The sequence below is a fragment of the Ammospiza caudacuta genome, chromosome 3 (assembly GCF_027887145.1).
Source record: "Ammospiza caudacuta isolate bAmmCau1 chromosome 3, bAmmCau1.pri, whole genome shotgun sequence".
Lineage (NCBI taxonomy): Eukaryota > Metazoa > Chordata > Aves > Passeriformes > Passerellidae > Ammospiza > Ammospiza caudacuta.
The window spans coordinates 65,837,098-65,863,627 of NC_080595.1; the positions used below are offsets into that span (position 1 = coordinate 65,837,098).

The 26,530-nt window shown below is 38.7% G+C and overlaps 1 protein-coding gene across 1 annotated transcript in view; it reads right to left on the reverse strand.

The window, feature by feature from the left end:
- NKAIN2 (sodium/potassium transporting ATPase interacting 2) overlaps positions 1-26,530 on the reverse strand; it is a 516,192-nt gene that overhangs the window by 26,393 nt on the left and 463,269 nt on the right. Inside the window, exon 5 of the mRNA XM_058801777.1 lies at positions 1,997-2,057. Within this exon, the coding sequence (XP_058657760.1) occupies positions 1,997-2,057 (61 nt within the window). The remainder of the gene's footprint in view (positions 1-1,996; positions 2,058-26,530) is intronic.

Below are 26,530 nucleotides of genomic sequence, written 5' to 3' on the forward strand. Positions count from 1 at the left end.
CAGAGAGTATTTGTATAGACTGCAGGCTCTGGCTGTCAGTGGATGTCTGAGCAGAGAGAGAACTAGAATCATTCTTACTTGCTACTTCATGAGGCCTCTCCATAGAAACTGAAGCTGTCTTAATTTTATGATACCTCGAGGCGCCAGATCCAATCTGAGGATTATTACACTGTTGGCACAACTCAGCCACAGACGTTCCCTTTCCCCTTTTGGCCAGCCAAGCTTCCAAACCTCAGCAGAGGGGAAGATGCAGCGCCTGAGCTTGTGCTGGCATCATTGCACTGGGTGGGGATTCACCCTGGCGCCTCAGAGAGGTGCTGGCAGATGGGTGAGGTGCTCTTTGACTGGATGAGGAGACATGGCTGGGGTGTACAAAGTAATAATGAAATCTAAATGACAAAAGTAATGACACAATAGTCAAGGTGATGGCAAGAAAATGTTCAAAGAAGCATGACAATCTGTGGCTGCTGAACAACAGGGAGCTCTTGGTGCAGAGAGAAGAAAACAATACCATAATGGCTGTGGCATTCCTGCCAGGAATGCTGCTTTATGAACCATGGGAGAGATCTCCCAAATGTGCTCTGACTTCTGCGCTTGATTGGTGAGCCAAGTCTCAAGTCCCTTCCTTGCTTTTTACTTATTTCATAGTGCCCCAAAGCATTACAGAATAGTGAAAAAGATATTTAAGCCCTTAGAGGAGAGGGCAGAACAGTATTGAATGGGATTCCATTTTTGGGGGACAAGGAATAACTCTCCTTCAACTCTGTGGATAATGAATGCACTTAATGGGAAAGCAGGAGAAAATACATTTGACAGGGTACTTCTCTAAACAGAAAATTCTATTTGTGACATGGCCCTGCTCAACACAGCTTCCCAACCCCTTTGTACTCTTTATACCTTCCTTGCTTCCACAGAAACACAAAGACAACTGAAATGAGCATAGTCGAAACGACCTCCAGAGCGTGGTGGTTTGATTTCAGCATTAAATCTCCCCTTGATGGTTCACAGTGACACTGTATTGCCAATAGATTACAGGGTTGTAGCTATTTTCCACGCAGGAGAACACACAAAGGAACCCCCGCCAGCCCTAGCAGTGCTCTCAATCAAATAAAAACCCTTTAGCTTCCTGTTGCAGAGCTCTCCCTAGGATTCATGTATATTTTATCAAAGTTACATGCAGTTCTGATACTTGTTTCTAAAGTGCTTTAGTATGAATCCCAAGATGTAGTGAAATGCTGCAGTGGACCTCTTTAAAAAAATCTGGGTTAGAGTAGAGAAAAAAATGAAATGGGTAGACTCTACAGAATGCAATAAGAGAAAATTTTGCTCAACAGGATTCTATTGATATAAATAAGCAGAAGAAACACAAATCTACATCTATATGAAATCATTGCACTTCATGTAAGTGCACCCTGGGAGGAGTAGGAACAAAGAGGAACAAAGAGGAGCTCTACTGTTTAACCTCTCATAAATTAAAGTCCTGCAATGATCTAAAGCAATTTTTTGCCAGAATTGCTTTTAGAGGACAACATAAATGTCAACACAAAAGAGCTATAACTTCAGTTGTAACCAATTACTCTGAAAATAGTTAATAAAAGCCTGGTGCAAGGAAAAAAAGTAACTTCTATTTACTAATTGAGATTTCTTTCTTTCTTTTTATTAAAAAAAAAAAAAAAGCCCCAAAACCAAACAAACAAACAAAAAAAACCAGAAACCAAAAACCCCCTTGTTTTATGTCTTAAGCTAAGTAATGAGATAAAGAGTTGCAATGATCTTTTCAGGAGAGAGGTGTAAGTAAGTTTAAATCAGTATTTCATTCCTCCTTTGTCTCAGAATTTCTGGATTTTAGACCAAGAAAGATGGACAGAAAACATGATCTGGCTACAGTATAATAAGGCATTTAGGTTGAAGTCAGCAAGAGCCAGCATAGTGGAGAGGTGATTAAAAAAAAGAAAAAAAGAATTCATTTTGTATGTAATAAAGCTTTAGTACTTACAGCTGTCCTCTTCTTCAGTAATACACTTCACAACATAACAGGCATAGATGAAGCCTGCCAGCTGAAACAAAATGTAATAGTGTTAGATGTAAGACTGATACCATAGAGAAACAAGAGATGGCTTTAGAAAAGTGACTATAGAAATAGAAACAACAAAATTCAACAGACTTCCTTTGAGGAGGTAAAGATAATTCTCCACAATAGTTTAATAATTTTAATTAGAAATAGGGGAATTCTGCATCTTTCTTGAAAAACACATCCTTCAATAAAACTTCCAAAAATTGATCAAAATTTTTCCAATACCTAGTTAACATCTTTTAAATCATTGAAAAAAAATACAAAAATGGATGAGTATTTGGATGGATGAGCTTTTAGCTACTGAAAATGTAAATATTTCTGTCAAAATCAGATTTGCTACCCAACAAAACCTGGCCCTCTAGCAGAATTTTTTTAAAAATCAGAACTGTGCCAACTAAGTCAAGGACAAATTCAGTGCACTTGTAAACCAGCTTTATAATGATATTTTATCAGTTGAAATTAGGGCTGTGAATTAATAGAACTTGTTCCCATATCTGCAATAGTCTCCAAGCCTTGTAACAAGTCACTTTGGATAGTCCTGAATGTGTTTACATCACCATCTCACATAGCAGCTGGCAAATTTGTATCTTGTTCCTTTCAATCCTCTCTGCAGAGCATGCCCAGAATTGAATTATAAACAGGAGCAAGGGGATTTAAAGAAAATGAAAATCTGGAGTAGTTATTGAAGTACCACCTGAAAAAAAAGGATAATAAAAAAAGGAATAAATGGCCAATATCATACATGCAACAGGCCAAGTGTCATGTGAGTCAGCTGCTGGTCCTTCCAGCAAGTTCTGTTGTTGCTAAGTTAGACAGAAGTAAAAGAACAAATACTGGAACAGCAACACGTGTCACATGTTGCCTGCTTTAACCAACTTCCTTTCATGTACATCTGAAGAGTTTTCTCTACTCCATTATAAGAAATTTTTCATCCTTTAGCTCATCACTGAAGTTTGCATGGTAGGATGTCTAAAGAATTCCAGTTATTTGATCTCTGTGTGGTGAAAAGTGAGCCGTGCTGCCAAAATGTGTCATTCTGCACAGGACACCTCACTGAGATATTTCATGAGCTGCAAAACCATCTGTACACTTTGGGAATTTGCTCTTTATATGGATAATAAAGATGCCTAGAGGCTTCAGCCAGGACTGAGCTCTCTGTGAATGGTGCAAAGCCCATAATCTCCAGCTGAGGGAGATGATGATCTTGACTTCAGTTTGAGTAATTAGTGGTTGGACAGTAGAAGAAGTGAAATTTGAGAGACCATGTATTATGAATGCTGGTTAGTCAAAATGGATTTTTTTTTGTTAATCCAAGGCATTTGTACAATCACTGCAATATTGTGGGTTCTTAGAGCCCTTAATATTACCCATATATAAATTAAATGCAAAAAAATCCATTATATTTTGTAGTGCCTTCATATCTGAGGCAATGACCATGCCTGGTTTTTTCCAGCTCTAACACAGATATTCCTGGAATTTCTGTCAGTTTTCTATGCAGAAAGCTACCTATACCTACAAATGCTACCTTCTAATATCTGTATGGGTAGGAGATGGCAAAAGGGGAAAAAAAAAGGTCAGCCTGAAGGTTTTCCTAAAAAATCAAGACTGGATTTGGAGATCACACTGAAGGCAGCATATGTGTTGTCTGCTCACAGTTTAAATTCCCGTTGGAAGCCCAGAAGTTGCATTACAATGGAAATAAACCATTAATTTTGTCATTTATTATAAATCTGCCTTACAGTGCTGCTGGGAAGATTTTACACCTGGGAAGGATGAAATATTCACTACTGGACACAAAGAACACACTGTTCCAAGAAGTGGCATTCAGCTAATATCAGCATTTCATCTCTCCTTTATTGGATCCCTCTTCCCTTTTTTTCTTGGCTTCAAGACAGAGAGCTAATTTGCTCCACTGACTTATGCCCTGCATAACCCCATTGACTTCAATGACGTTACTTGAGGTTTAATTCAGCAACGAATTAGGCCCAGAAAGGTTGTTCATAAATGATTCCATTCTTGGATGTGAACCTTGGCTTAATAGTTTCTCTGTTCTCTTTTTACAAACCATCAGATCCAAGATAGCTGAATAGTCGCATCTCTAGCAGGCTCCTAAGGTAATCCTTTTCTTGCACTACAGTTCAATACTTTACTGTCTTGTCAACCACCACAGGTTCATGTGTTATTAACCAAACTTATCTTACAAAGGACAGCAAACAAACTGTATCAGAAATGGTGTTTACAACTGATCTTTTAATTGCATTCAGTTACATTGCTTAAATCTCTAGGGAACTCCTTTGATATATAAGCAAATCCTACAGCATTTCATCAGATGAGCTTGTTGATTAAAAGAATGCCTTAAAGCTCAAATTGTTCTGATCTAAGTACGAATGTCAGGGTTTTTTCCCATGAGATAATCAGAGTTCATAAAAGAAACCTCCCCTTCTCCCACATTTATCCAACCCTTTGCTTGGTAAACATAATCATTTTGTTCTTACTTGAATCCCACATTAGTTTTTCCTTATGTCCCTTTTTTTTAACCAAGTAATTTATCAGTTCTCATACAGTGACAGTCATTCAAGTTTACCTTCTAATTGCATCAGCAGCAGTGGGCACACACTGTGAGCTGAGGCTGAGAACCAAAAGTGGCAATTTTCACTTTGATGATACTCAATGACCTGAGCCCATGGTAGCTGCAGAGATCCCCAAGACAGAGATCAGGAGCATGTTTCCTTCCCTGTAGATTAGGACTTCTATAAGAAGGGTACAGCTCATCCAGCTCATCTCTGCAGATAGCAGAGATTTCTTGGCAACTTTGGTCAACTAAAATTTTTAATGAATTCCCACATGGATTGATAGGTCTCCCAAAATTTACTACCTTTGTTATAGTGCAAGACTTTAACCTTTTCTCTCTACCAAAAGCACACCACAATATACCTTTGTATCACAAAAAATACCCCAAAACCCCCAACAAATCCAAACAAAACAGCGAATAACTCCTCATCCTGGAGAAGAATATGAGAGAAGAAACCAAAGCAAATGATAGAAGTTAGTCACATCACTTATATTCCTGGGAAGTCCTCAAACACAGCAGTGCTCAGTGCTGTATGAGGATTACACAGAGTAGAGTCTTCCTGATTCAGTAGCTCCAAAAGATTTTTGTCATACATGAGAAGGAAGGAAATGAGTCCTCAGAGATAAAGAGAAGGAGCCTGACTGTCTCAGAAAATCAGTTTAAAACTGGGAAAGTTAGCTTGAAAAATCTGATTGCTTTGCATCTCTACCTATTTTTTTTAATTAACTGAGCTTTGTTTTTTTATAAACCATGCAGTGATAAAAAGAAATAGGTGCAATGAGCAGAAGATCATTTCTGGATCCCAGACCCATCAAGCTTAGGTGTCTACATCTGTCCCACTCACATTTTAATGCTGTCGTATGGGCCTATAGAGGAGAAGGAGCCATTAGCAACATTCCTGCTCATTTATACACAGAGTGATTAGTGAATGCATGTTTTTATGAACCTCATTTTCTGCACCTTGAAAAAATCTGCTCTGTGCAACTTTCCCTGATATGTCCATATGAGAGCATAAATGGATACTGCTCTTTCTAAAAGTGACACATTATCCATGCCTGCACCAGCTCCCTGGGTATATTTTGATGGCATCTGATGACCTTAATTTCAGAAACAATGACCTCAAACACTTAATAATTTTGTGTGGGGGGGTTAATTTTTGGGGGGTTTGTTTGTTTGTTTGTTTTTTAATATATAAGCATGTTGATAAAACCATTTTCCTTCTATCAAGAAAAAAAAAAAAAAAGAAGACAAGCAAAGCCTAAAATAAATCACCAATAAAACATCATTACTGAAGCTTTGGTAAGAAGATTAACTACAAAATGAAGGTATTGCATTTTATTGCCTTATCATAGCTGTATAAGGAAAACAAAAAAAGCAGAATATTCCCACCTAAGTCAATGATGTCCCATTGCACCTCTAAAGACTCTTGGCAGAAGTCACAGAAGTCACTGTGAGTGTACTTCCAGACTTGCTCAAAATGTCAAGTGCAGTGATCAAACTCAATCAGGATCAGTATTGATTAAAATCCTGTCTTGATATTTTTTCTTACTTCTTTCATGGAGATGATTGTTTTTATGCACTGCAAAGAGCACCAGATTTGGAAAAAAGGCTATCATATAAAACCCCATAATTTCTGACCAAGGTTCCCACACTTCCCTCTTTTAAAGCAATATCTATATAGGTAATTACTACAAGTTATGTTTATTAAGCTGGGAAATTGAAACAAAAGAGTGATGGCAAGGAGGAAACAAAAACTAAAAGGAGATCTAATTGGGATAGGGTGGTGAGGAGCAGGCTTGAGATGCGGATTAATGAGTTAAGGGTTGTGGAAATAGCACATAGTCTTGGTTTCATTGAATGAATATGTTTTTATTCTATAACCATACTTGGTCTAGTGAAATGGACCTTAGATTTAAACCCCACAAACCTATTGTGTTTTTCTATCAAAAAATGTTTCAGTATGTCTGAAACAGCTAAGGTTTGTGCATTTACTTTTCATTATTAAATTTTTGCAGGTGTCCATAAACACTCTGCTTTTAAGACCTAAGCAGTATATGGACTAGTTCAAGCAATGATACAGCAGAAATGCATGGATGTAACTCTGGCCCTGGGAATGCTATATTGCAAAGCTGGGATGTTACATGCCCAGCCATGTGCAAATTAATCATATTTCTTAAGCTTGCACTGGTCTGCACACATAAAACCTTTGCAGTGATGTGCATTTAAGGGGAAATGTTTCTTTAAAATGGATTTTTGGAGTCTGGAGATATATTGCTATATATATATATATATATATATATACACACACACACACACACACACACACACACATTATGAGCAACTGAAGAACTGGAGAATTACTGTCTAGAAAGCTTCCAGTGTATTGATTCTCAGAAGAATCATACTCATTATTTAGCAGGAAAAGTGAGGCAGAGACCTTTCTCTCAATATCTGTAGATTTAAGTCAGTGTCATGGGGGTTCTAAAGCTGCCCCCTGCAAAAACCCTTTCAAGCTTGATTTCACTGCCTTCAGCAGTGCTGCATCAGTGAGTGAACATCATTGCTGGAGTTTAATACAAAACTCAAGCTGTGTTCCATGGAAACTACTCTGTTGAGGTATGCTTTTATTTGTGCTTACATTTACCATTATGAGAACCCTGTCATTCCTCCAAGTTTAAATCTCTTTCATCATAAAAGGAGAGAACAGGCAAACTATTGGTATAAGGACAGATTCCTGATGGGGAAGGTAGACTGTGTGGCCTTGCTGTCATTCTTTTACAGAATTAACTATGTGCTGTCCAGAAGGAAGATTTCATTACGATGGTCAAGTAGCTTTATTCTGTACAACAAAATAATTACTTAAAAGAGCTAATGTCAGACTGACATATCCACAATAATATCTAGTGGGTACTTACGAAATTTAAAAGCAAGCCAAAATGATAATTTCTTAGCCTATGTAGTCATCAAATTATTTTTCTTTCCTCTCTTGAGCTGAAAACTCAGCTCCAAAGGTTTTTGTTTTTTTCTTTTTAGCAGATACAGTGAAACCATGAATCATAAATTCAGATAAGTCTAGGCACATTGGAAAAGACAAGTGTGATAAAAATTGCATTTATTTCAACTAGTGCATCATAACCTTTTTTTTTTTTTATATATTAGCTGTCTAGAAATTGCTTAACATAAAATCTTCCTTTATTTCTCAGTGGACTCTTCAGTTTTCTGGAGATTTCCTTTTGTATAAGCATTTGAAGATCCCTGTGGAGACCTGCTAGAAAGCTTCTGTTTGAAATGCTGCTGGGTGCTTGAGAGCAGTTGTATCTTGTTCAGGATTCCCTGAGCATCTTTCCTGGCAAGCTGCTGCACCTGATGAATTGAAGAGACTACAGGGGCACTGAAACCACAGCACTGTGGCTTGTCACAAAAGAGCAGTGCAAACCTTTAACACCAGTAGAAAGCAAGAGATACTTACCTGTTTTGTAGCTGTATTACAGACATTTGGCAGAAACTGACAAATTTCCAGAAAGTTTAAACTTTAGCAAGAGTTTTCTGAAATTTTGACCTAGAACTTTCTACAAGTCTTCACTCTTCCTAGGGATTTCAGAGTGATTTATGCTTTTGATAACCACATGATATTTGGCGCTTTTCCATGATTTCACCTCACAGCTAAAGAGTACCTTGTCCTTTTTTTCCTGCCTCAGACTTGAAAGGTAACCTCAAATACAAGGGTTACCAGCTCACACAAGGTAGACATGGGGATCACTTACTGCTGACCTCTGTGTTAGCTGAACTGTGGAGCATCTTGTAGATCCAGGCTCAACACTGAACTTCACATTCCTGCTCCCACAGGTGAAATGGCCCAGCCAGGATTCTCTGTACCCCCTCAAGAAGCTGAGGCAGGCACATCTCATTGGTGGGCTAACCTGTGCAGATCCCCAGGGGACAGCTTGGAGCAAGGATGGGGCTGAGAGGCCAGGAACAAATTCCCCACCTGCATTCAGCAGGCACTAGGTGCAGCTCAAATGTGCATTGCTCAGTGCAGGATAAAGGCATTAGTGATGCCAAAAATAAGTTAAACCTGGAGCAATTTTAATTTTACATTTTCTGATTTTTTTTAATTGTTTCCGCTTTACATTTTTTGACTTTATTAAGGTCAGAGGAGATTTTTGGTTACATATTTTTGTTAATTCCATCCAATCCAAGTGTATGGGAAGTCCTGAAGATGGAAAAGTCTATTGCTCTGTTTCCTCTTACGCTGTAGCTCTGTAGCCCAACTTGTCATTGTGAGAACAGAACAGAACAAACAAGAACAGAACAAACATTTTGATTGTACGAGGGTCAAGTGTGTGTGGTACCTGCTTTTCAGGTTAAATAAAATTATTTAGCCATTAGAGCTGTGTAGATTGCACAAAAAGTCCCATTTTTTTTAAACAAAACTGCCTCTTTCCTCTTGACAACAACAACAAAAAAAAAAACCAACAAAGAATGAATTAAACAAATTAAAAAACAAAGTTAAAGGTTTTAAAATATGCATCACCCCATTTTTTCTGTAAATAGTAAGAATGGTTTATTAAAGCAAAAGTGTATATGTGTCTTTATGTGGGTTTTGTTCTGAAGGTTTTATAGCAAGATAACTTCTATGAAAAAAACTTTGGACCTTTGCTTCCTCTTGTCTTCTGGGAAAGATTTGGAATGGTTTAATCATCTGGCTTTGGTATCTTACTGCCTTTGGCAGCAGTAGCTTTTCTTATCATTATGTGTAACTGTGTGTCACCTTTTTCAGACAGCCATAGGATTAGGATAAGAAAAATTGGTTCTTTATGCTGCAGATCTAACAAAGCCACAGACTCCTTGCAGCCCACTAAATGAATGTCTAGCATTTTAAATTGAACTCTGTTAGAAGAGACAGTTGATTATCAATGCTGCTCACTCTTTTGAGGAGCTGTAGGAAAAAAAATAAAAATTGTGCAGATTGTGTAAGGGAAAATATTTTGAAGGTACAAGAGAGCTTTGAATTTCTGATAAACAAACACATATGAGAGTTTCTGTTCAGTGAAAATTCATCCCTCCATGTTGAGGCACCCATATGGCAAATAAACTTCAATGCTTTGAGTGTGAACACCAGGCCTTTGGATCCAGGAAACAGAAACATTCAGAAGACAGTGAGTAAAAGATGAGAAGGAGAATAATATGTTGTGTCTGCCAGTTTCTCAGGACTGTGGCCAACAATGAACACTGTATAGAGTAAAAGTTCAGAAAGAAAGCACAGGTAATTTTCTCTTCTCCAACATCACATGTTAGATTAAATTAGATCATTGCTGTCACACAAATGACAAGAGCCAGAACATTTCATCAGAGGTAAGAGACTTTTCAGTAACAGCCAACTCTTTCTCTGCAATGATACTTATTTTCCCTGTGATGAATTGCTGTTTATTTGAAGGCTCTGATGATGGTCCCAGGGTCAGGAAACTCCATGGAACGTGACAGCTTTTGCACTGCACTGACTCCATGGTGGTGGTTGTGTTGTAGCAGCCTAATAATGCTCTGATCAAAGTGTTCCCACAACAGCTGGGGATGGTGGTGCTGACAAGGCAGGCGGATGCAGGGTATGCAAAGTGCACAGCTCAGCTGAAGCAGCTCTTCAGCAGCCTGAACGGCAGTCAGGCTCATTGCTTTAGCATACAGAAAGAAAAACAAATAAGGCTTTCACAGGAACAGCTCGAAAGAGTGTGATCAGGATGAATAGAGCTTGAACTTATGAAACCTGAATGCTGATAGATTATCAAAATAGAGTAATAGTTATTCAGCAGCTCAGTGGGAATTGTGGGCTAACAGCAGAGGAATTGACAGATCTCTTTGACAGTGCCAGCAGCAGCAGAGCTGCCAGGAAGGTGACTGTCAGGTGGAGGCTCTGCCTGAGCCCCCTGGCTGTTCATGCCTGTGCACAATATGGAGAAGTGGAATACCTGACAGGACAGCCTCTGTCTCTGGCAATGCATATCAGGAAGATGAGGATGAATGAACTTACCTTAACTGAATAACTCCCTTAAGCCTCATGCTCTGAGGTATGAGGTATAGAAATAGAGAAATAGAGGTATCTCAGGAAAGCACAAAGCAGCGTGCATAGGGTGCTCCACATCATTCCATCTCCTTAGAGTCCATACATCTAGCAAATGCACTGCTTAGCACAAACATTTTGCTCCAGGTGCACAATATAACAGCATCAAGTGTCGGGAGGGGTTTCAAAGTCAATAAAACCTCTCCCTGTGGTGTCTAATGTTTAAAGTAACTGAACTCAGCTAATATTTCAATGCTATTTTTCCTCTCAGCATTAGCCTACTGCAGGCTTTTTTCCACCTTTGAAAAAAGATATGTTTTAGGGCTACCTTTTCCATTCAGCAAAATCAGTTAAGCAGGCTTCAAAAAGCAAATGCCAAAGTGCTTTGTGAAAACCCTTTCTGCAAAAGGAGAACCACTGGAGAGTTTAAATGAATATCACACCATGCAGCCTAGGCTGGTACAAAGAGACATTACGCTCTAGAGATCCAAGCAGAACAACAGATTGAATTCCATGGTCAAAGGCACCTTTCCCCTGACAGACCTTCTGCTTAAGGGCAGGGGATCACTCTTGTGTATTCAGCATGAAAAATAGTGATCTTCTTGCTCCAAATGGAAATAGCTTGATGGCAGACACCCCAGTCACCACCTGGGGTGGTAGAATACATAAGGATACATTCTGCAATACGTGTGACCAAAAAAAAAAAAAAATTGAGCCTTTTAGCTGAAGATTCCAGTAACATCATATCACATGAGGCATTTCGGGGGAATGACGAATTGCAGAGAGAGAACATTCTCGGAAAGGCCACGTCCTCAGAGTCTGTGCCTCATTGCAGAGAGTTAAGTGGATGAGTTATATCTCTGACAGCTTATGAACCTTGTTAATATAATGCAGTACCTGGGACCGTGCCAGCCACGGTGATCAAGGAAGTCTGAATTAGACCTCTGCCATCAACAGACATCAGATGCCCATTTAAAAATAAATGTTTTGTCTGAACTGGGCACGTTTCTCTCTAAAGCAGTGATCACCAGCTTGAAGCTCTGAGGACCTGTGTAACAAAGCACACATCTCTCCCCCAGGTTTCAGTAACAGGCTGTTTAACGTGCTGATGCAGAAGCTGCTTGGCAGGAAAAGCACAAGAGGCAGGAGTACTTTGACATGTTAGTCTTTATGAAAAATGTGGGGTTTGTGTTTTCTTTAACCCACACGTGGTGCAGGCTGCAGCTCTGTCACCTGTTCCAGGCATGGGTCACTCGGGGCAGCCCGTCTAGTGGCAGATTAGGTGGCCTTGGCCCCAGCAGGAGAGGTGAGGGAAAGCTTCTGCACTGACAGAGAAGGGCAGTCTCCATCGAGCCTGCACACTGGCAATGGACCACATGACGTGAGAGCAAAAGCCATGGACCTTTTCCTTCTGCTCTGACCACTGCACACAAGCAGCCACCATGCTGGTACAGCAGCTGTGTTTCCTCTTTGTCCCTGAAAATACTCTGCTCTTCTTGCCTACAGAAAGTCCCACTTTGTGATGCAGACCACTAACATGAATATAAATAACACAGTCAATCATATTTTAGGTTTTTTTTTTCTTTTTTTCCTCACAAGATCTGTAACACAGAGATAAAAGTACCTTATTTTCCAGGGCACTGCAAAGTTCCAGTAAATGTTATGACTTGCATGGAAGGCATGAAAAGTGCTACAGCTACATATATTATTCTACACTGTTATTTATCTATAATAATACTCTGTGTGGAATATCAGCAATGTGTTAATGCTTTATTTTTAATGTTGTTTTTATTTAATTTGTGTATTCCAAATGTTTATAGCATCACTTCTGTTGCAATTTTCTGTCAAAAATATATATTTAGTAGACAGAAATTTGGTGTTGACTTGAACAGATGCACCAAGTGTTTGAAAAATGAAAGATGATGTTATTTCCTACTGAAGGTTAGAGAAAAAAATATTTTTAGATGTTTGTTTGCTCTACTTCACCAGTTCATTGCCAGAATGGAAAAATATTTCATCTGGCTGTATTGACTTGGCAGAATAAAGGTTAGAAAGATAATTTAATTGAAGAGCCATGAGAGAACACAGCACAGCACTGTGCAATGAGATCCACGGCCATCTTTGCAGACCACTGAGCTGTGTAGCTGCATAGCAGCAATACATATAGGGTAAAGTTTTAGTGAGGGGTTTTCTGCCCCCTGGTTTCTTATATAACCGAAATCAGTGAAAAATTTTCAACTGAAATCTTTAGAAGTTAGTTTCAATTGAAATCTTTAGAAGAGTTTAAGGAAAATGTGAATAAAATTGAGTTAGACTTCTCAAAAGAAGAAAAAAATATCTGTTGTCAGAGGTCAGTTCTAGTCATGTTTCCAATTCAAGAGCTTCAATCTGAGATGTTTTGTATGATCTAGCCTATTTTCAAATAGCAGTACATGATGCTAGTCAGCAGCAAAGTTGAATCTACTAGGAAACATCAGGAGAATGTTGCAAAGGAAGAAGAAAAATATTATTTGAAGTATAATGGGCTGGAGAGCTGCTTCGAATGCGTTGTCAGAGGGGAAAGAAGAGTGCCAGCACAGAGGGAAAGAGGTACCAGGTACTCAAGTGCACACAGGCATGCTGACCTACCTTTTACTGGTATTTTTCCCTGATGCCTTAATAAATTTCATCAACTCAGATTTATTTGGTTTCTCACATTCTCACTAGTAAAATACTAGTACTATCTTTTGAATAGAAGATACTTGGAAGTTCTTGGAAAATGAATAACAGTATTAGTGGGCAAGAAATCGTGAATCTGTAGGAATATGAGATTGCAGCATGAACCCAGAAATGTACAGGTATAACACATTAGGTATGAAAGTCCAGTGGAAGGCCAGAGACATTGCAGAATAAATTCAGAGCTATAGAAAATGGAGGAAAAACAGTCTGAAAACCCCCCAGATATTTTATGCCAAGACAAAAGAAACAGCAGCCAATAGTTCAGTGAACAGGAACTGGAGCGACAGCAGTTATTAGAGATAAAAGATTTCCAAGGTTTGACATATGAATGGGCTACTCAAATAAAATAGATCATTTGCTTGGTTGTCTATGAACCAGAGTAGAAACAGGCCCAAAAAGCAGGTCTCTGTTTCCCAAAAACCTGAAACATATCAAACGCATTAATAATACTAAAGAAATAGGTTAAAATTAAGTTGAAAATGCCAAAAGCCTTCACACACAAAATTCATTAGTGCAGAAAAATTCCAATTTCCAAAAGTGTTGCAAGCAGTGCCTAAATCACAACTTCAGCTAAAGAGCTCCAATTTGATGGTCTTGGTTCCTTTGCTTGAATTACTGGGGGCCTGGTTGGGACAGGCACAGCTCCTGCTTAGCATGTGTATTCAGATATTTTTTCCTGTGGAAACTTTGGGATCAGGAAGGAGGAGATAAGTGAGCTCAGTCTGGGCTTGTGAGAGTGGAGATCTTTCTTTTACAGACTTCACAGTCCTTTGTTCAGATTTGCAGAGGCCTGCTGTTCCTCTGCAATGGAAATGAAATTTGCAGAGGCAGGAGGCTGCTTATGTGCCCAGAAAGTCTGTGTGCTCACAAGTTTTTTTTCTGAAAACTCTGCAAAGTTGTCAGTGAAGACATAACTCCACAACAAGGTGTTAGACTTCATGCTTAATATGTGCCTAATTAGTAGGTGCTTTTTTCTGAATTTCACAGTGGTCTCCAGCATGCAGCAATGTAGACACGAAGGAAGACTTTTTAGAATTGGGCAGCAAACAGATGTGAAGCCGTACTGGTATTCAGAGACACGTTAGTTGCATAATTCATGAAGATGGCTATTTTATCTGGAGGATGGCATGTAGCACAAAAGCCTGCCTTGGGATCCTTTAGCTTCTCATGCTGATCATTCAGCCAAGCCATCTCATTCAACTTCAACACAAAATCTGGATAATGATCCCTCATCCATCTGACTTGAATCTGACAGAGTCATCCTAAAACTCTTCTGCGTTCCTTTGGAGAAATCCTTCCAAATTCTTTTCAGGTCATTGCATTTTTGTACCAAATATAAAGGTCCTGATAATGGCATATTTTTTTCATCATTCTTATATTGATTTACTTGTTCTTGAGCGCTTACTGAGCCCACTAAGTACTGCAGTTGTCTTCATTGTCCTCACTGCTGCTTCAGTCAGACAGACTTTTATTTGTGATAACAATATTTTTTCAATCAATTTAGTCATCTTTTGCATCTTTCACATGCACCCTTTTGCATGCTTTCATTATTTATGGCTTCTTCACATTGATACTGTGTGTATCATGGGGAGATTTTATATTCTAATAAAATGTCTTTTGTCTTCCATACATCAACTAGTCTGTTTCCTGCTGTCAAGAAACAAAAATTGTGGCCTTATAGTTTCTATTAACCATCTAGTGACTTCTTGTGCTATTTCCATCAACTCTGTTTTTCCCCTAGTCAGCCACTATATCACACATGAAAAGATGTAAACAAGTTCACTTGTATGGAGGTATACTAATAAGGATGGAAAGGTGTCCCAAGTACACTGGAATGTTGAATTAGCAACAGCATTTACAGCCAGCCTTAGAGTAACATTGTTTGAATGCAATGACTGGGGTATGCATATCAACTTTAAAATATTTTCCAGTTAGACTATCTTTGTCATGAATTATTCACTTTTCCAAAATGAACAAGGTAATACCAAGGCAGTCCCTGTGCTTAGTGAGAGATTAATGGAATACCGATACACTGATATTTCTTCTAAGAGCCAAAAACTCTTGCTTGGTGCTTCACTCCTTGTGACATAGGAGAATGGCCATGATAAAAATGTCAGAACTAGTGTTTTGCCTTCAATTGTTACTTGCCCTGCAGCTTCCAAAGTTTTCACCTCAAAAATACTTGGTGACAAATATAATTATCTCAATTTTTCCCCATAAATATGAAAACAAATGCCAACTAGCTTTCCTTTGTAGTGACCCCTTCCTAGAGTCAGGCAGCTATAGAATGAACAAAAGTTGTCACCTGTTTCAGGTATCTAAATTCTCCAAAATAGGTTTGGATGAATCTCTACAGAGATGTCTGTTTTGTTTCATGCCTGGGAAAGAAGCGTCATTGCTGTCTACCTTCAGCTTTTAGGAGACTGAAGCCTGATGATTTGAATTACACCTATTCTAGCAGAACAAAGCAAGAGGTTCAGAGTTTCTATATGCCTACAACAATCTTAAAAATCAACTGAATTTAGAATATGCAGACTGGAGAACTGACACTCCTTCAGAACAATCTGGACATCTTGATACTGCAAGTACAAGCAAATAAAGTGTGTGAACACATAGAGGCAGGAAAGCCTGTCTCACAGATGGGTTGTCTGTGGAGCAGTGACTCCAGACCTGTGGTTCATAATGCATAATTAGCACTATAATTAGAATGTGGATTCCCACTTTAACACAGCCGTTGAGGAGTATATTTAGGGCCTTTTGCTTGGTGTGGAGCTGCAGTGTAAGCTGCAGGTTAAGCTCCGTGGGGCTGGAGTCTGAGGCAAGAGACCACAGAGTGGCTCCTGGACAGTCAGACAGGAATGTTCCCTTAGCAAAGTGGCTAAACAGATTGTGTGGTTCTTTAAAAGGGAACTCTGAGTCTAAACGAGAGTTGTTTAGACTCTTGTCTGTTCTTAACAGTGGTACTATACATGCTAATTTTCAAATTATTACTTTAAGTCCACACTTGCGGAAGGATTTTGAAACAATGGAGAAGGTTCAGAAAAGAGTTCTGTGAGTGGTTAGAGGGCTAGAAGGAGGAGATAAAGCAGTTTGGCTACTCAAAGGAAATTAACTGTTATCATAAAAACAGCTAGTGAAATATTCCCAAAGACAGGATGATGTACTTTTGCAGATAACTGCATTTTAAGCACTGGGACAGAAAGCTAGATATTTAGACAAGTTAAAGGTAAATTTTAACAAGAATTGTGGTGAACTTTCAATTGTGGGACACTTTAAGATCAATGTTAAATGTTTTATGACTTGAGACAGGAATTAATTGAGGGAGTCTCTATGCCCTGTCTTATGTAGGACATCAGACTAGAAAATTGCAGCATTTTCCTTTGTCTTCATGGTCTTCTACTATAATATGGTGCAGGTAATATTGAGGTATGTAAGGATTTTAGTATATAGGAGTCTTTGTGAAAGAAATTAATTCTGAAAATTGGGAAAAATGAGCTCTGCTTTAGTGGAAGAATAGCAGAGGAACTTGTAGTGATAGTAAAATATTTGTAATTAGTATCTAGCTCGCTCTGGTACAGTGGAGTACAATTACCCTCAACTGTATTATGATTTCTTTTACTTTTTTCTTCTTGAGTAAATTAACTTCAATTTGCAGACTCAGTAATAAGTAGCACAGTGCATATTACACTATTATTACAACACCTAATTCATTAGATATGTAATTTACATTGCTATTTATGTAAGTGCTGAATTAAATCCAAAGAATCTCAGGAGAGGGGTAACCAGCTTGTTCCAGATCTCAGCTTAATATTTAATATGGAAATATGGGGAAAGAAGGAACACCTCAAAAGCTTCAATTCTTATGTCAGGAACTGCATGTGATTTTCCAGAAAGGAAAAAAGTAGTATCTTAAAATATACATCCAAAACAAAATGCAGAGGATTTAAAGAAGGTAAGGAGCACTTGGGAATATGCCAAAGAGAAAACTGAAGAAATATGTCACCTTGACTCACTCTTTCAGTTCCTTTTTTTTAATTTTTCATTTTTTATGGAGCGTATTATTTCTGACTAGTCTATTCTACAGAGGACCGTGGATTAGCATGAAATGTGCAGAGGGACAAAATTTCAAAATAGACATTGTACCACTGGCAGGAGGTTGCCTGAGGCAAACACAGCTCCTCTCTGCTGATCACCACACAACTACAGTGTCAGACATTTCCTCGTTTGAAATGATCAGGTGCAGAAACTTCAAGGCTATGAGAGCACTGGGGCAGCCCACGGCTGGTGGAGCCCTCCCTTGTCAGCAAGTAGCCCTCATGGAACATATTAAAAGAAGTGAACTGTAGAGCCAGCAATGACAGGAAGCTGTACAGTTGCATAAATCAAGTGTATCATGGAATAGGGCCGCACTCATGACACAGAGACATTGCAGAATTGGGAACATTTTATCTTCATAAAGCAGAGTGGGATCTGGACAATTAATGATGCAGGGAAAGATACTCTGGGTATGGCTGTGTTGCTAAATAGGAAAGGGCCAAGAGCCAATCTCTGGCTTCCAGGCCAAATTTTGTAGACCGGCTTTTGACAACTCTGCTTTGGTACAGCTCCAGCTAAAGCACAGGGGCCATGCACAGACTGCACAGCACTTAACTGAGACTCCTGTGAGTCCAGAGTGGTAGGGACTTACAGCTCTGAGGCAATGCCATCTTCTCTGAGGTGTTACTTTTCCCATTCAAAGTGTCTGAAACAATGAGGGCTGTGTCACTGCCCAGCAGAGCGAGGTTTTGCACTCAGTTTACTGCTGCTGTACTGAAAAATGGCTATCTCATATCAGTCCATCCACATTTTTCTCATAGTGAAAGTGGAAAGGCAGAGGAGAGACAGCAGAAATTATTCTTGTTTGATATTGATGTCTATATTGAGATGGTTCCTCAATTTTGTCTTTAACTCTGTAAACTACTCTTGGATGCAAGACTGAGGATTTTGTCATGCCTCTTGGATGTAACAGGAGAGAACGTAGGGGTGCTTGGGGATTCAAAGCATCTGGAATAATACTGAGCAAATGTGTAAGCTTGAATGAACAAAGGAGGGTGCTGTCTTATCCATCCTGCCTTCTGGGAGAGTTCTCTGAAAGGAGCTATCTCCAGAAATGTATTCATGTACTGTCATAGAAAATATTCATGGGAGTACTCCAAACAGAGGCAGGGTGTAAGTTGGAAAATAAGTAATGTCATTTATCAGGAGGCCAGTGCTTGGGTTCTCTCTCTGGCCCTGTCTCACAATCAACACAGATATTCCCTTTGAGAACACTCTCATTTTAAGCATTTCAACATCTATGATCCAAAGGGTTGCCAAAATGCTTGAAACACACATTGTTAATGTGATTATTACTATTCTGTAAATCTCCATAGTCACAGTAGTATTTACTTCCCTCAGACAGCCTTTCTGAGATTAATGGTCTCCTTAATATTAATGCAAACTAGTGCAAGAAATAGCTGCACAACTGGAACCAGTCAGACTGATTACGAATCAAGTTTCCCTTCATATTTTTCCACTGACCACATCTGGGATCTTCTTTGTATCTGTGTGGGGATGTACATCTCTCAGTTGGAAATTAGGTCTCCAGCATTTGCATTCACTCTACTCTGTGAGTCGTTTGTTCATTTGTACAATGCATAAAATGGTGCACCTTATTAACTTTGGTTTTTTTTTCTGGGATGCTTAGATTTACTTTCAGACATGACTTCCCTTTCTCCCCTCTGACATCTTTTAATAAAGGATATAAAAATGATGAAAGTAATTGCTAGACACCAGCTAATTTAAAATGTTTTTCTGCAACGTGTATGTGCTTCTGCTTCTGTGCACACATGCATGTGAGGACATGCATGACAAAGAGAGAGGAAAGATTTTGGTGCAAAGTGACAGGCTGTACTTGTTGCTCTATTCTAGATACACATTAAATTCTATGAGTTTCTAAATGCAGGGAATATATCTTGTTCCTCAGACTAACCATAGTGAAAAAGATGTCATGTGAAACACAGTCTGGCAACCTCCCAACACCACTCTTCAAAGGCTTGAATATCATAGCACATTGAGACTGAGTATTAATGTCATCTAGGCCTTAAGTCCAGCTTTAGTTTAGTAACTGCTTAAGTAAATATTAAAGCACAGGGTCAAGAAAAGCTCAGAGTTGACAATAGCCTAAAAAATAATATATTCTGCCATGTCTGCTTAACCTTTCTGTCCTTACTATGAGAAAAATGCATATGGATGTGACATGGTATTTTATGACAGTGAAAGAGTGCACCAGCAAAAATCAGAACACTCAAAATAATACTGCAGCTTCTTGAGCGATTTTTCAGATTTAGATCAAATACAGTAAAACCTGCCCAGCAGAAGCTTTCAGCATGTAGCACCACTTGTCTATCCCTTCACCAGAATTGATGAATCTAAATAGTCTTTCCTACATACATCTTAAAGCCAGCAAAAACAAGTAATTCCAATAAAGTTCTTTTTTGCCCCTCCACATAAGTCAAGGAATTTACAATGTTATAACAAAGTACCAGGCAACTTATTACCTCCGTTTTCAAGTGCAGAACAGGAGATAACAATGAAATGGTTTACCAGGAGGTCACTGTGTATTTATACTCTGAGCAGAACTGAAGAACACAGGCTTCAATCTTGACTCAAAGGCTGAACTTCTGTGCAATTTCAGGTATAGATAAAACTTCTCTACAAGCAGAATTGGAACTCCTTAGTACTTGACTCCTGGCCAATATTTAATTCATCAGACCTTAAGGAAAAGAAGGTTTTCCTAGGGAAAACTTGGAATATTTTAGAAATAATCTGGCAGCTGATGCCACTACATGGCCAAGTTTTCCACCGCACATGTGCACACAGAGTTTGCAGAAGCTTTTTCTCGTTCTAGTTTGAGCTTCATGTGCTTACCACCACTACCTGTGTTTTACCACCTTTAACACCCAGATCTGCCCATGGCATCATAAGGCATCACACCTCCTGTGACTCTGTGTTCACTGTATTCTGTAATGGCCATTTCCAGAAGGAACAAGGAATGTTAAAGCAAGTCACTTCTCTGGCCTGTTAGCCACTGCTTTTACAGTCCCTATCCTTTCCACGTTCTGATATTATTTCCTGATAAATCTTTTATCTCTTCCTCACTTTTACTCTTACTTTAATAGTTTTACATCAGATCTATGCACTAAAAGGAAAGCATTTAGAAAACGACCTATTTTCATAACACCTACACAGCAGCCTACTGATACACCTAAATTTTTCTTTCACCTTGTCTCAAAGCATCACAGGTTGCTTTTTTTCTTGGCAGTCTTGCATGTTTTGGTTTCTTCCTTATTTTGTGCTAAGCTGTTTCTTGATAAGGTTCAACTGGAAAAACTCGTCTCTCTGAGGACCCAATCAGGGTTTTACATCAATTAGGCTAATTGACAGAAGGCTTAACATATTTCTTCATTATGACAGCAACTACCTTCTTGGAGGAAACCCCAAAGCATGGGAGTTAAAAAAATAATAATGAAAAAGACACCAACCTCATTTCTAGTAAGATAATTTTGGAAATATTTTAGAGGTAAAACACCAGGAAGGAAGTTTCCTAAGGGATGGCTATTTCACCATGGTTGAAACTGCTTTCAGCCAGAAAGTTTATTCCACTCCAAAACTATCACCCTATGCCTGACTGCAAAAATGAAATAATCCCATAAATAATCACAGAGAAAGAGAGAGTAAGATGCATATAAGGGAAATACATGAAGACAGAAAATACATAACTAGCCATCAATCTACCAAAAAACCTCCAAAACTAAACAAAACTTCTAATTCTTCAAAAATTTACTGTTTTTTTTTTTCCCTGAATTTATAACAGGACATCTGAAATAATTTTTATTTATTCACATTAGCTTTCTTGATTCTTTTTAACTTATGCTAAACCTCATTAAGCTGAACCTCATAACTGAGACATCGAGCTTAAGAGACAGTTTACATTATAATTCAATATTGTGTGTTAAACTAATCTTTACTTTCTCTTTCAGATTCTAGTCTTTTATATTAATAGAAATGAAATGGTGTTTATGAAATGTGAAGAACTGCACTTTCTCCATATTTCTGTTACTGTGTTTGTCATTCTGCCTGCTTCCCTGTGCTCTGTGTGAAGCTGTGAGAAGGCAACAGAAAAAGGCGATTCAATAGTTTTCAGAATAACTTACAGTCATAAAACATTTTCAGAAAAGGAACCCCTGAGGGAGGTATTTAACCTCAGTCTTTGCTGGCATTTTTGAACATCTGGCCACCCTACTTGATAAATATGCTAGCAGTGTTGGGGTTTTTGGAATGTCTGTGCTGCACAAACCCCAAACAAGCAGTTCAGAGAATAAGAGCCTTTAGAGAAGAGCATTTAAAGGAGTACAGAGGAGTTCTCTACATAAATCCCGTGGACATATTTTATGTGTAGTACACCCCAACCCAACACTCTATTACTTAACATTGCTTCCCTGCAGTTGGAATCAGTGCCAGCTGCAGCAGTGTTTTGAAATAAATGGGCCATGGTGCAGTTCTTGTGCGTATGTGTGAACACGGAGGAAGAAGGTCATGACATCTCCAAGTGCATATGCTCCACACTGAATCCAATTGCCAAATGCCATTTCCTATACTAGCAACACTGCAGCACCACCATCTTTTCTCTTTAGCATGGGATGTGTCCCACATCCATACTCTTGAAAGATTTTTTTCCTAGAACTTCCCTCAAAAGTATCACAGCAAGCAATTCTACCCTTTCAAGCCCCTAATTTTGAATAATGGAAAAGATTAAATTTTCCCTTCAGAAAGTACCCTCAACACACCAAAACTAATTTATGCTGGAATATAATAATATAATTTTTCTCATATATTTTCTAGCTCTCAGGTAGGAATTCACTAGCCCTGAGGAGGGAAAGGACAGAAAGATGTCATGGTGCCTTATTTCCTTTTATCTGGTTTGGAACTTGTCAGGACTGGAGTTGGTGGTTGGAGCATGTAGAAAGAGTTTGAGGTCCTAGGTTTTCACCATAGGAACTGCTTTCATGTAGGATTTGCTCTAGATTAATTCAGTGCAATTTAAATTGTAGGAAGCTTCAGCCCTCCTTTTAATATATGTGAGGCTACTCCATCCTTGTGGAAATAGGCAGGCTGCTCTGTGAAGATCCTGGTGTATGACAACATATTCCATTGAAAGGTGAGGACTCCCCTTCTTTAGTTCCAGCCTAGATACTTATCTCATTTTCCCTTAACAGCTCTAAACATTTCTGCTCCTTACTCTACATTGTCCTCAGCAGAAAGGCAGTATTTTTTTTCTAGAACAGGTTTGTCAACTCATGAGGTTTGGCAACATGGAAGTACGGAGAGGTGTTAGTAGCAAATCTGTCTCTTTTGTGACTTCCAATTCTTTTCTTTATGTTTTCTTTAATGCAAGTCAACACTGTAGGTCAAAGGGGAATGCTGCAAAGTGGATTAAGCTCCATTCTGCAGCCTTTCAGTGCTACTTCTGTCTCTTCAACTCAAGTTAGATTCTGTTCACGAAATGAGTACAGCCATGGTGCACAATCTGTCTTGCAGGCAGCCTCTGTCCAAATCCACCCCGTGAATCCCCTCTGTTGTCTTAGTCTCCCTTGGTCTGTTATCCCACATCCCAACCCTGCTTAATAGTGAATTAATGGGGGACAGAAACCAGGCAAAAAAGACTCAGAACAATTATGCTCTACTGTGTGTCTTCACCATGCACTGCCCAGATCCCAGTGCTGACTGTCCTGAAGGTAACATGCTGTGTCCAAAAATGCTGCAGAAGGGATGCACAACATCATAAGCTTGGAGAAAGTTTCCAGTGAAGCAACAATAGGAACTCAGGGCCTGTCTTAGAAAAAGGATGGAAGCCACTGTGTTAAACCCTTTCCTGTCCCCTCTGATGGGGTGATATAAGATTTTTCCTTGTCTAATCATATACATTTCCTTCTCTTTCACATGTGTGTGTGTGTGTGTGTGTGTGTGCAGAATTACTTCCTGGATCACACTTCTCAAGATTATAATCTATTTTTAAAGAACACTTGGGATCGTATGAAAGAAGGGAGAAAAGCACATCTACACATATCTGACTTTTCCAACCTCAAGGCAGAGTTAGCTCTACCTATACTGTTCCTGACAGATGTTTTGCTGGGTGAGTGAAAAATGCTTCAGAAAACTCTCCTGGAAAAAAATTCTTTGATTAGCTCACTTGATCCATATCAGTAACTCCCCACATGTATGCTCAGCACAGAACTATGATGCTTCTGAATTTTCTTCATTGCAATTTAAACCCAAGGTTTGCTGCCCTAGTAAATCTAGATGATGAGAAGTGTATTCCTGTTTTCATTCCTAGTGTTCATTTCTGAAACAAGAATTGTCTAAGCTGGTGGGAGAGGGGAAAAGTCCAGGGTTCTGATCTCTTCAAGCAGCTGCTATGAAGGACCCTAGTGCAGGGTCTGGTCCTGGCCTCTAGCTGGGTCTGGGCTCATATCCTCCGCCTCTAACATGACTGCCATCAAACTTGTTGTAGCCTTCTCGCCTCCAGCTTTAGCAAGCACTGAAATTGTGAAGTCAGAAAAAAACACGCTGCTATTTTCTCTTTGTAGGTTCAGTTTTCAACCTTTGTCTGTGTTTCTTAGCTGAGTGGCTCTAAAGTGCCCATCGTGGGCACTGTGGGGTCAGTAGATCATCAGAGCCATGTTTCACATCCAGGCATCACCTGCAGTTAACTGTAAAATCAGAGCAAGTGCAAAATCAGAGAGCAAGGGCACAGACTAAATACCTAATGCTCAGTGACAAGGAAGACTCATACTTCTGAGTCCATCCAAAACATTAGATGTTAAAGGAAGTCTACTGGTGAAAACTCAGTAGGCTCCAGGCACTGACAGGGTGAGATGTCTTTGCACCTCAGCAGAGCAAAGGCAGCAAATAGTTAAAAGTGCTGTCTAGCAATGGACATCTGAGTGATGCTCTGAATCACCTCTGAGCCTTCTCTGCAATACAGAAAGGATTTTACATTTTATTTGACATAGCCTGAATCTCACTAATCAAACATGAATAGCCCTACTCTGCCAGAGCCCTCTTTTAGATGATTAGGCTATTTGTAGATATAACAGCCAGAGCTGGTCCTATGAAAATAGCAGTATTAGTGAAAGCAGCAAAACAGAAATTCATGTTTCTTTTTGTTGTTGTTTGCTTGCTGTTGATGGCAGAATTCATATTTGTATTTCAAAATGGTTTCATGGAATATGTTTCATAATAACTAATTGAGTAGAAGATTGTTGAAGACTTGCTGATGGCAACTACAAATCTACTCTATTAGGCAAAGAGAAAACTGATTGGTTTAGAGGTTTTTATAGACTTACTGAAATGCTTCATCTCTAATGCATACTGTTCCCCAGCACAGCTAAGTATGTACAGCATTACCAGCAGGATTTGAGCCTGGCACAACAGAACATCAGCATTTGAATCTGTTTACTGAAAAACAGTATTCCATAATATGTGCCTCAAGAGCATGCAATTCTTTTTTTTTTTCTTTTATTGCTTGCCAGTGGTGCCCAAGAACTGGTGTCAATTAAATTGTAGATGAGGGAGCCTGCAATCATCCTGATATGCTTCAGCAGTTGTAATTTGGTTAAGGCTCAAATCAATGTTCTGGTTCTTAACATTTCTTGAATGTGTTGAAAATCTAACTTAATTGTGAGAAGCAGTTGTCCTGTCTCTGGGAAGTACACAAAAGGCTTCATTTAGGCTTGAATGATAATGGACTCAACTGAACTTTACTATCTTTTTGATTTCAACTTTTATATTTTTTTCTTAAATATCATCTAATCATCTAGATGTGATCATCTAATTTTTTCATTGTATCTGTAATTAGATAGTGGAAATGCCTTTTTTCTGTTCTTAGCTATACATGATAAACATATAAAAAAGAAAATTAAACAAAGTTAAACAACTGAGGATGAAGACACCAAGTTAAGCTCAGAGGGAAGAAACTGCGAATAGAAAAATGTAGCAGATATTGATATCACACTACAGTATCATCTAAGACATTGAATTACATTTAAAGAGTACTCAAGAACCCTTGTGAACACAAGATTTTACAAAGGCAATATGCCTTTATGCCCCAATATTTGGCATGTCTTCTCCTGTTTTCCTCCACTATAAACCAGCTATCACTGATTTAAGTGCTGATATGACTTGTTTCCTTGATCAACAGCTGTTCACAATTAGTTATTGCACATTATTTCCTCTCTGAACTTCTACTGAGGGTCTAAAGTGCCTTAGACCTTTCTGCTTGGAATGTTAAAAATAATAATTTATCCACATGATTCATATTCATTTATCTCTGAGACTGTGCCATTCTAACACACTGAAGAAAGAGGTGTGAAGTCTGACAGCGATTTTTCTGAGTGTTAGATTTGCAGGCTGTAAATGAAAAATTGTGGCAGGCACCACTACTGAAAGCCTATTAGAAAATGTGAGAGAAGGAATTTTTTAGCCATGATAATCATACTATATTTAAAAACACAAGAAACTAGACTAAAATCAGGGATAGCAAACTTTTGTGCAATTATTTTTCAATTTTAAGATAAATTTCCTTATGAGTTAATGAAAAACAAAGCAAAGTGCAAATGATAGAGAAACATTAAAGAGTATCTCACAAAGCTGTTGGATTTCTAAGCTGTTGGATGCTAAGCAATTTATTCATGTCACAAAAACCTTTCTTAGAGGAATAAGTGAAAAATATAAACTATGATGCCATGAGGCCACTTGCTGGACCAGATAAATATTCTTTGTTCTTTCCAGCCATTACAAAAGGTGACTGTATGCATACTCAAGACAAAAACCGAGTAGAAAAATCCTCTTACCTTTATGCTACTTACTCTGCTTCCTTTTTCCCCCTTTTTTTTTTAAATTATGCTAGAGGACAGCAAACCTGGGAATAAGTGCAATTGATGTACATCCTGATTCTACTTGATAGTCTAGAAACAGAAAAATGCAGCTGTTCCAGGAGGATAGCTTGTTCAAAGATCAAAAGAACTACTAC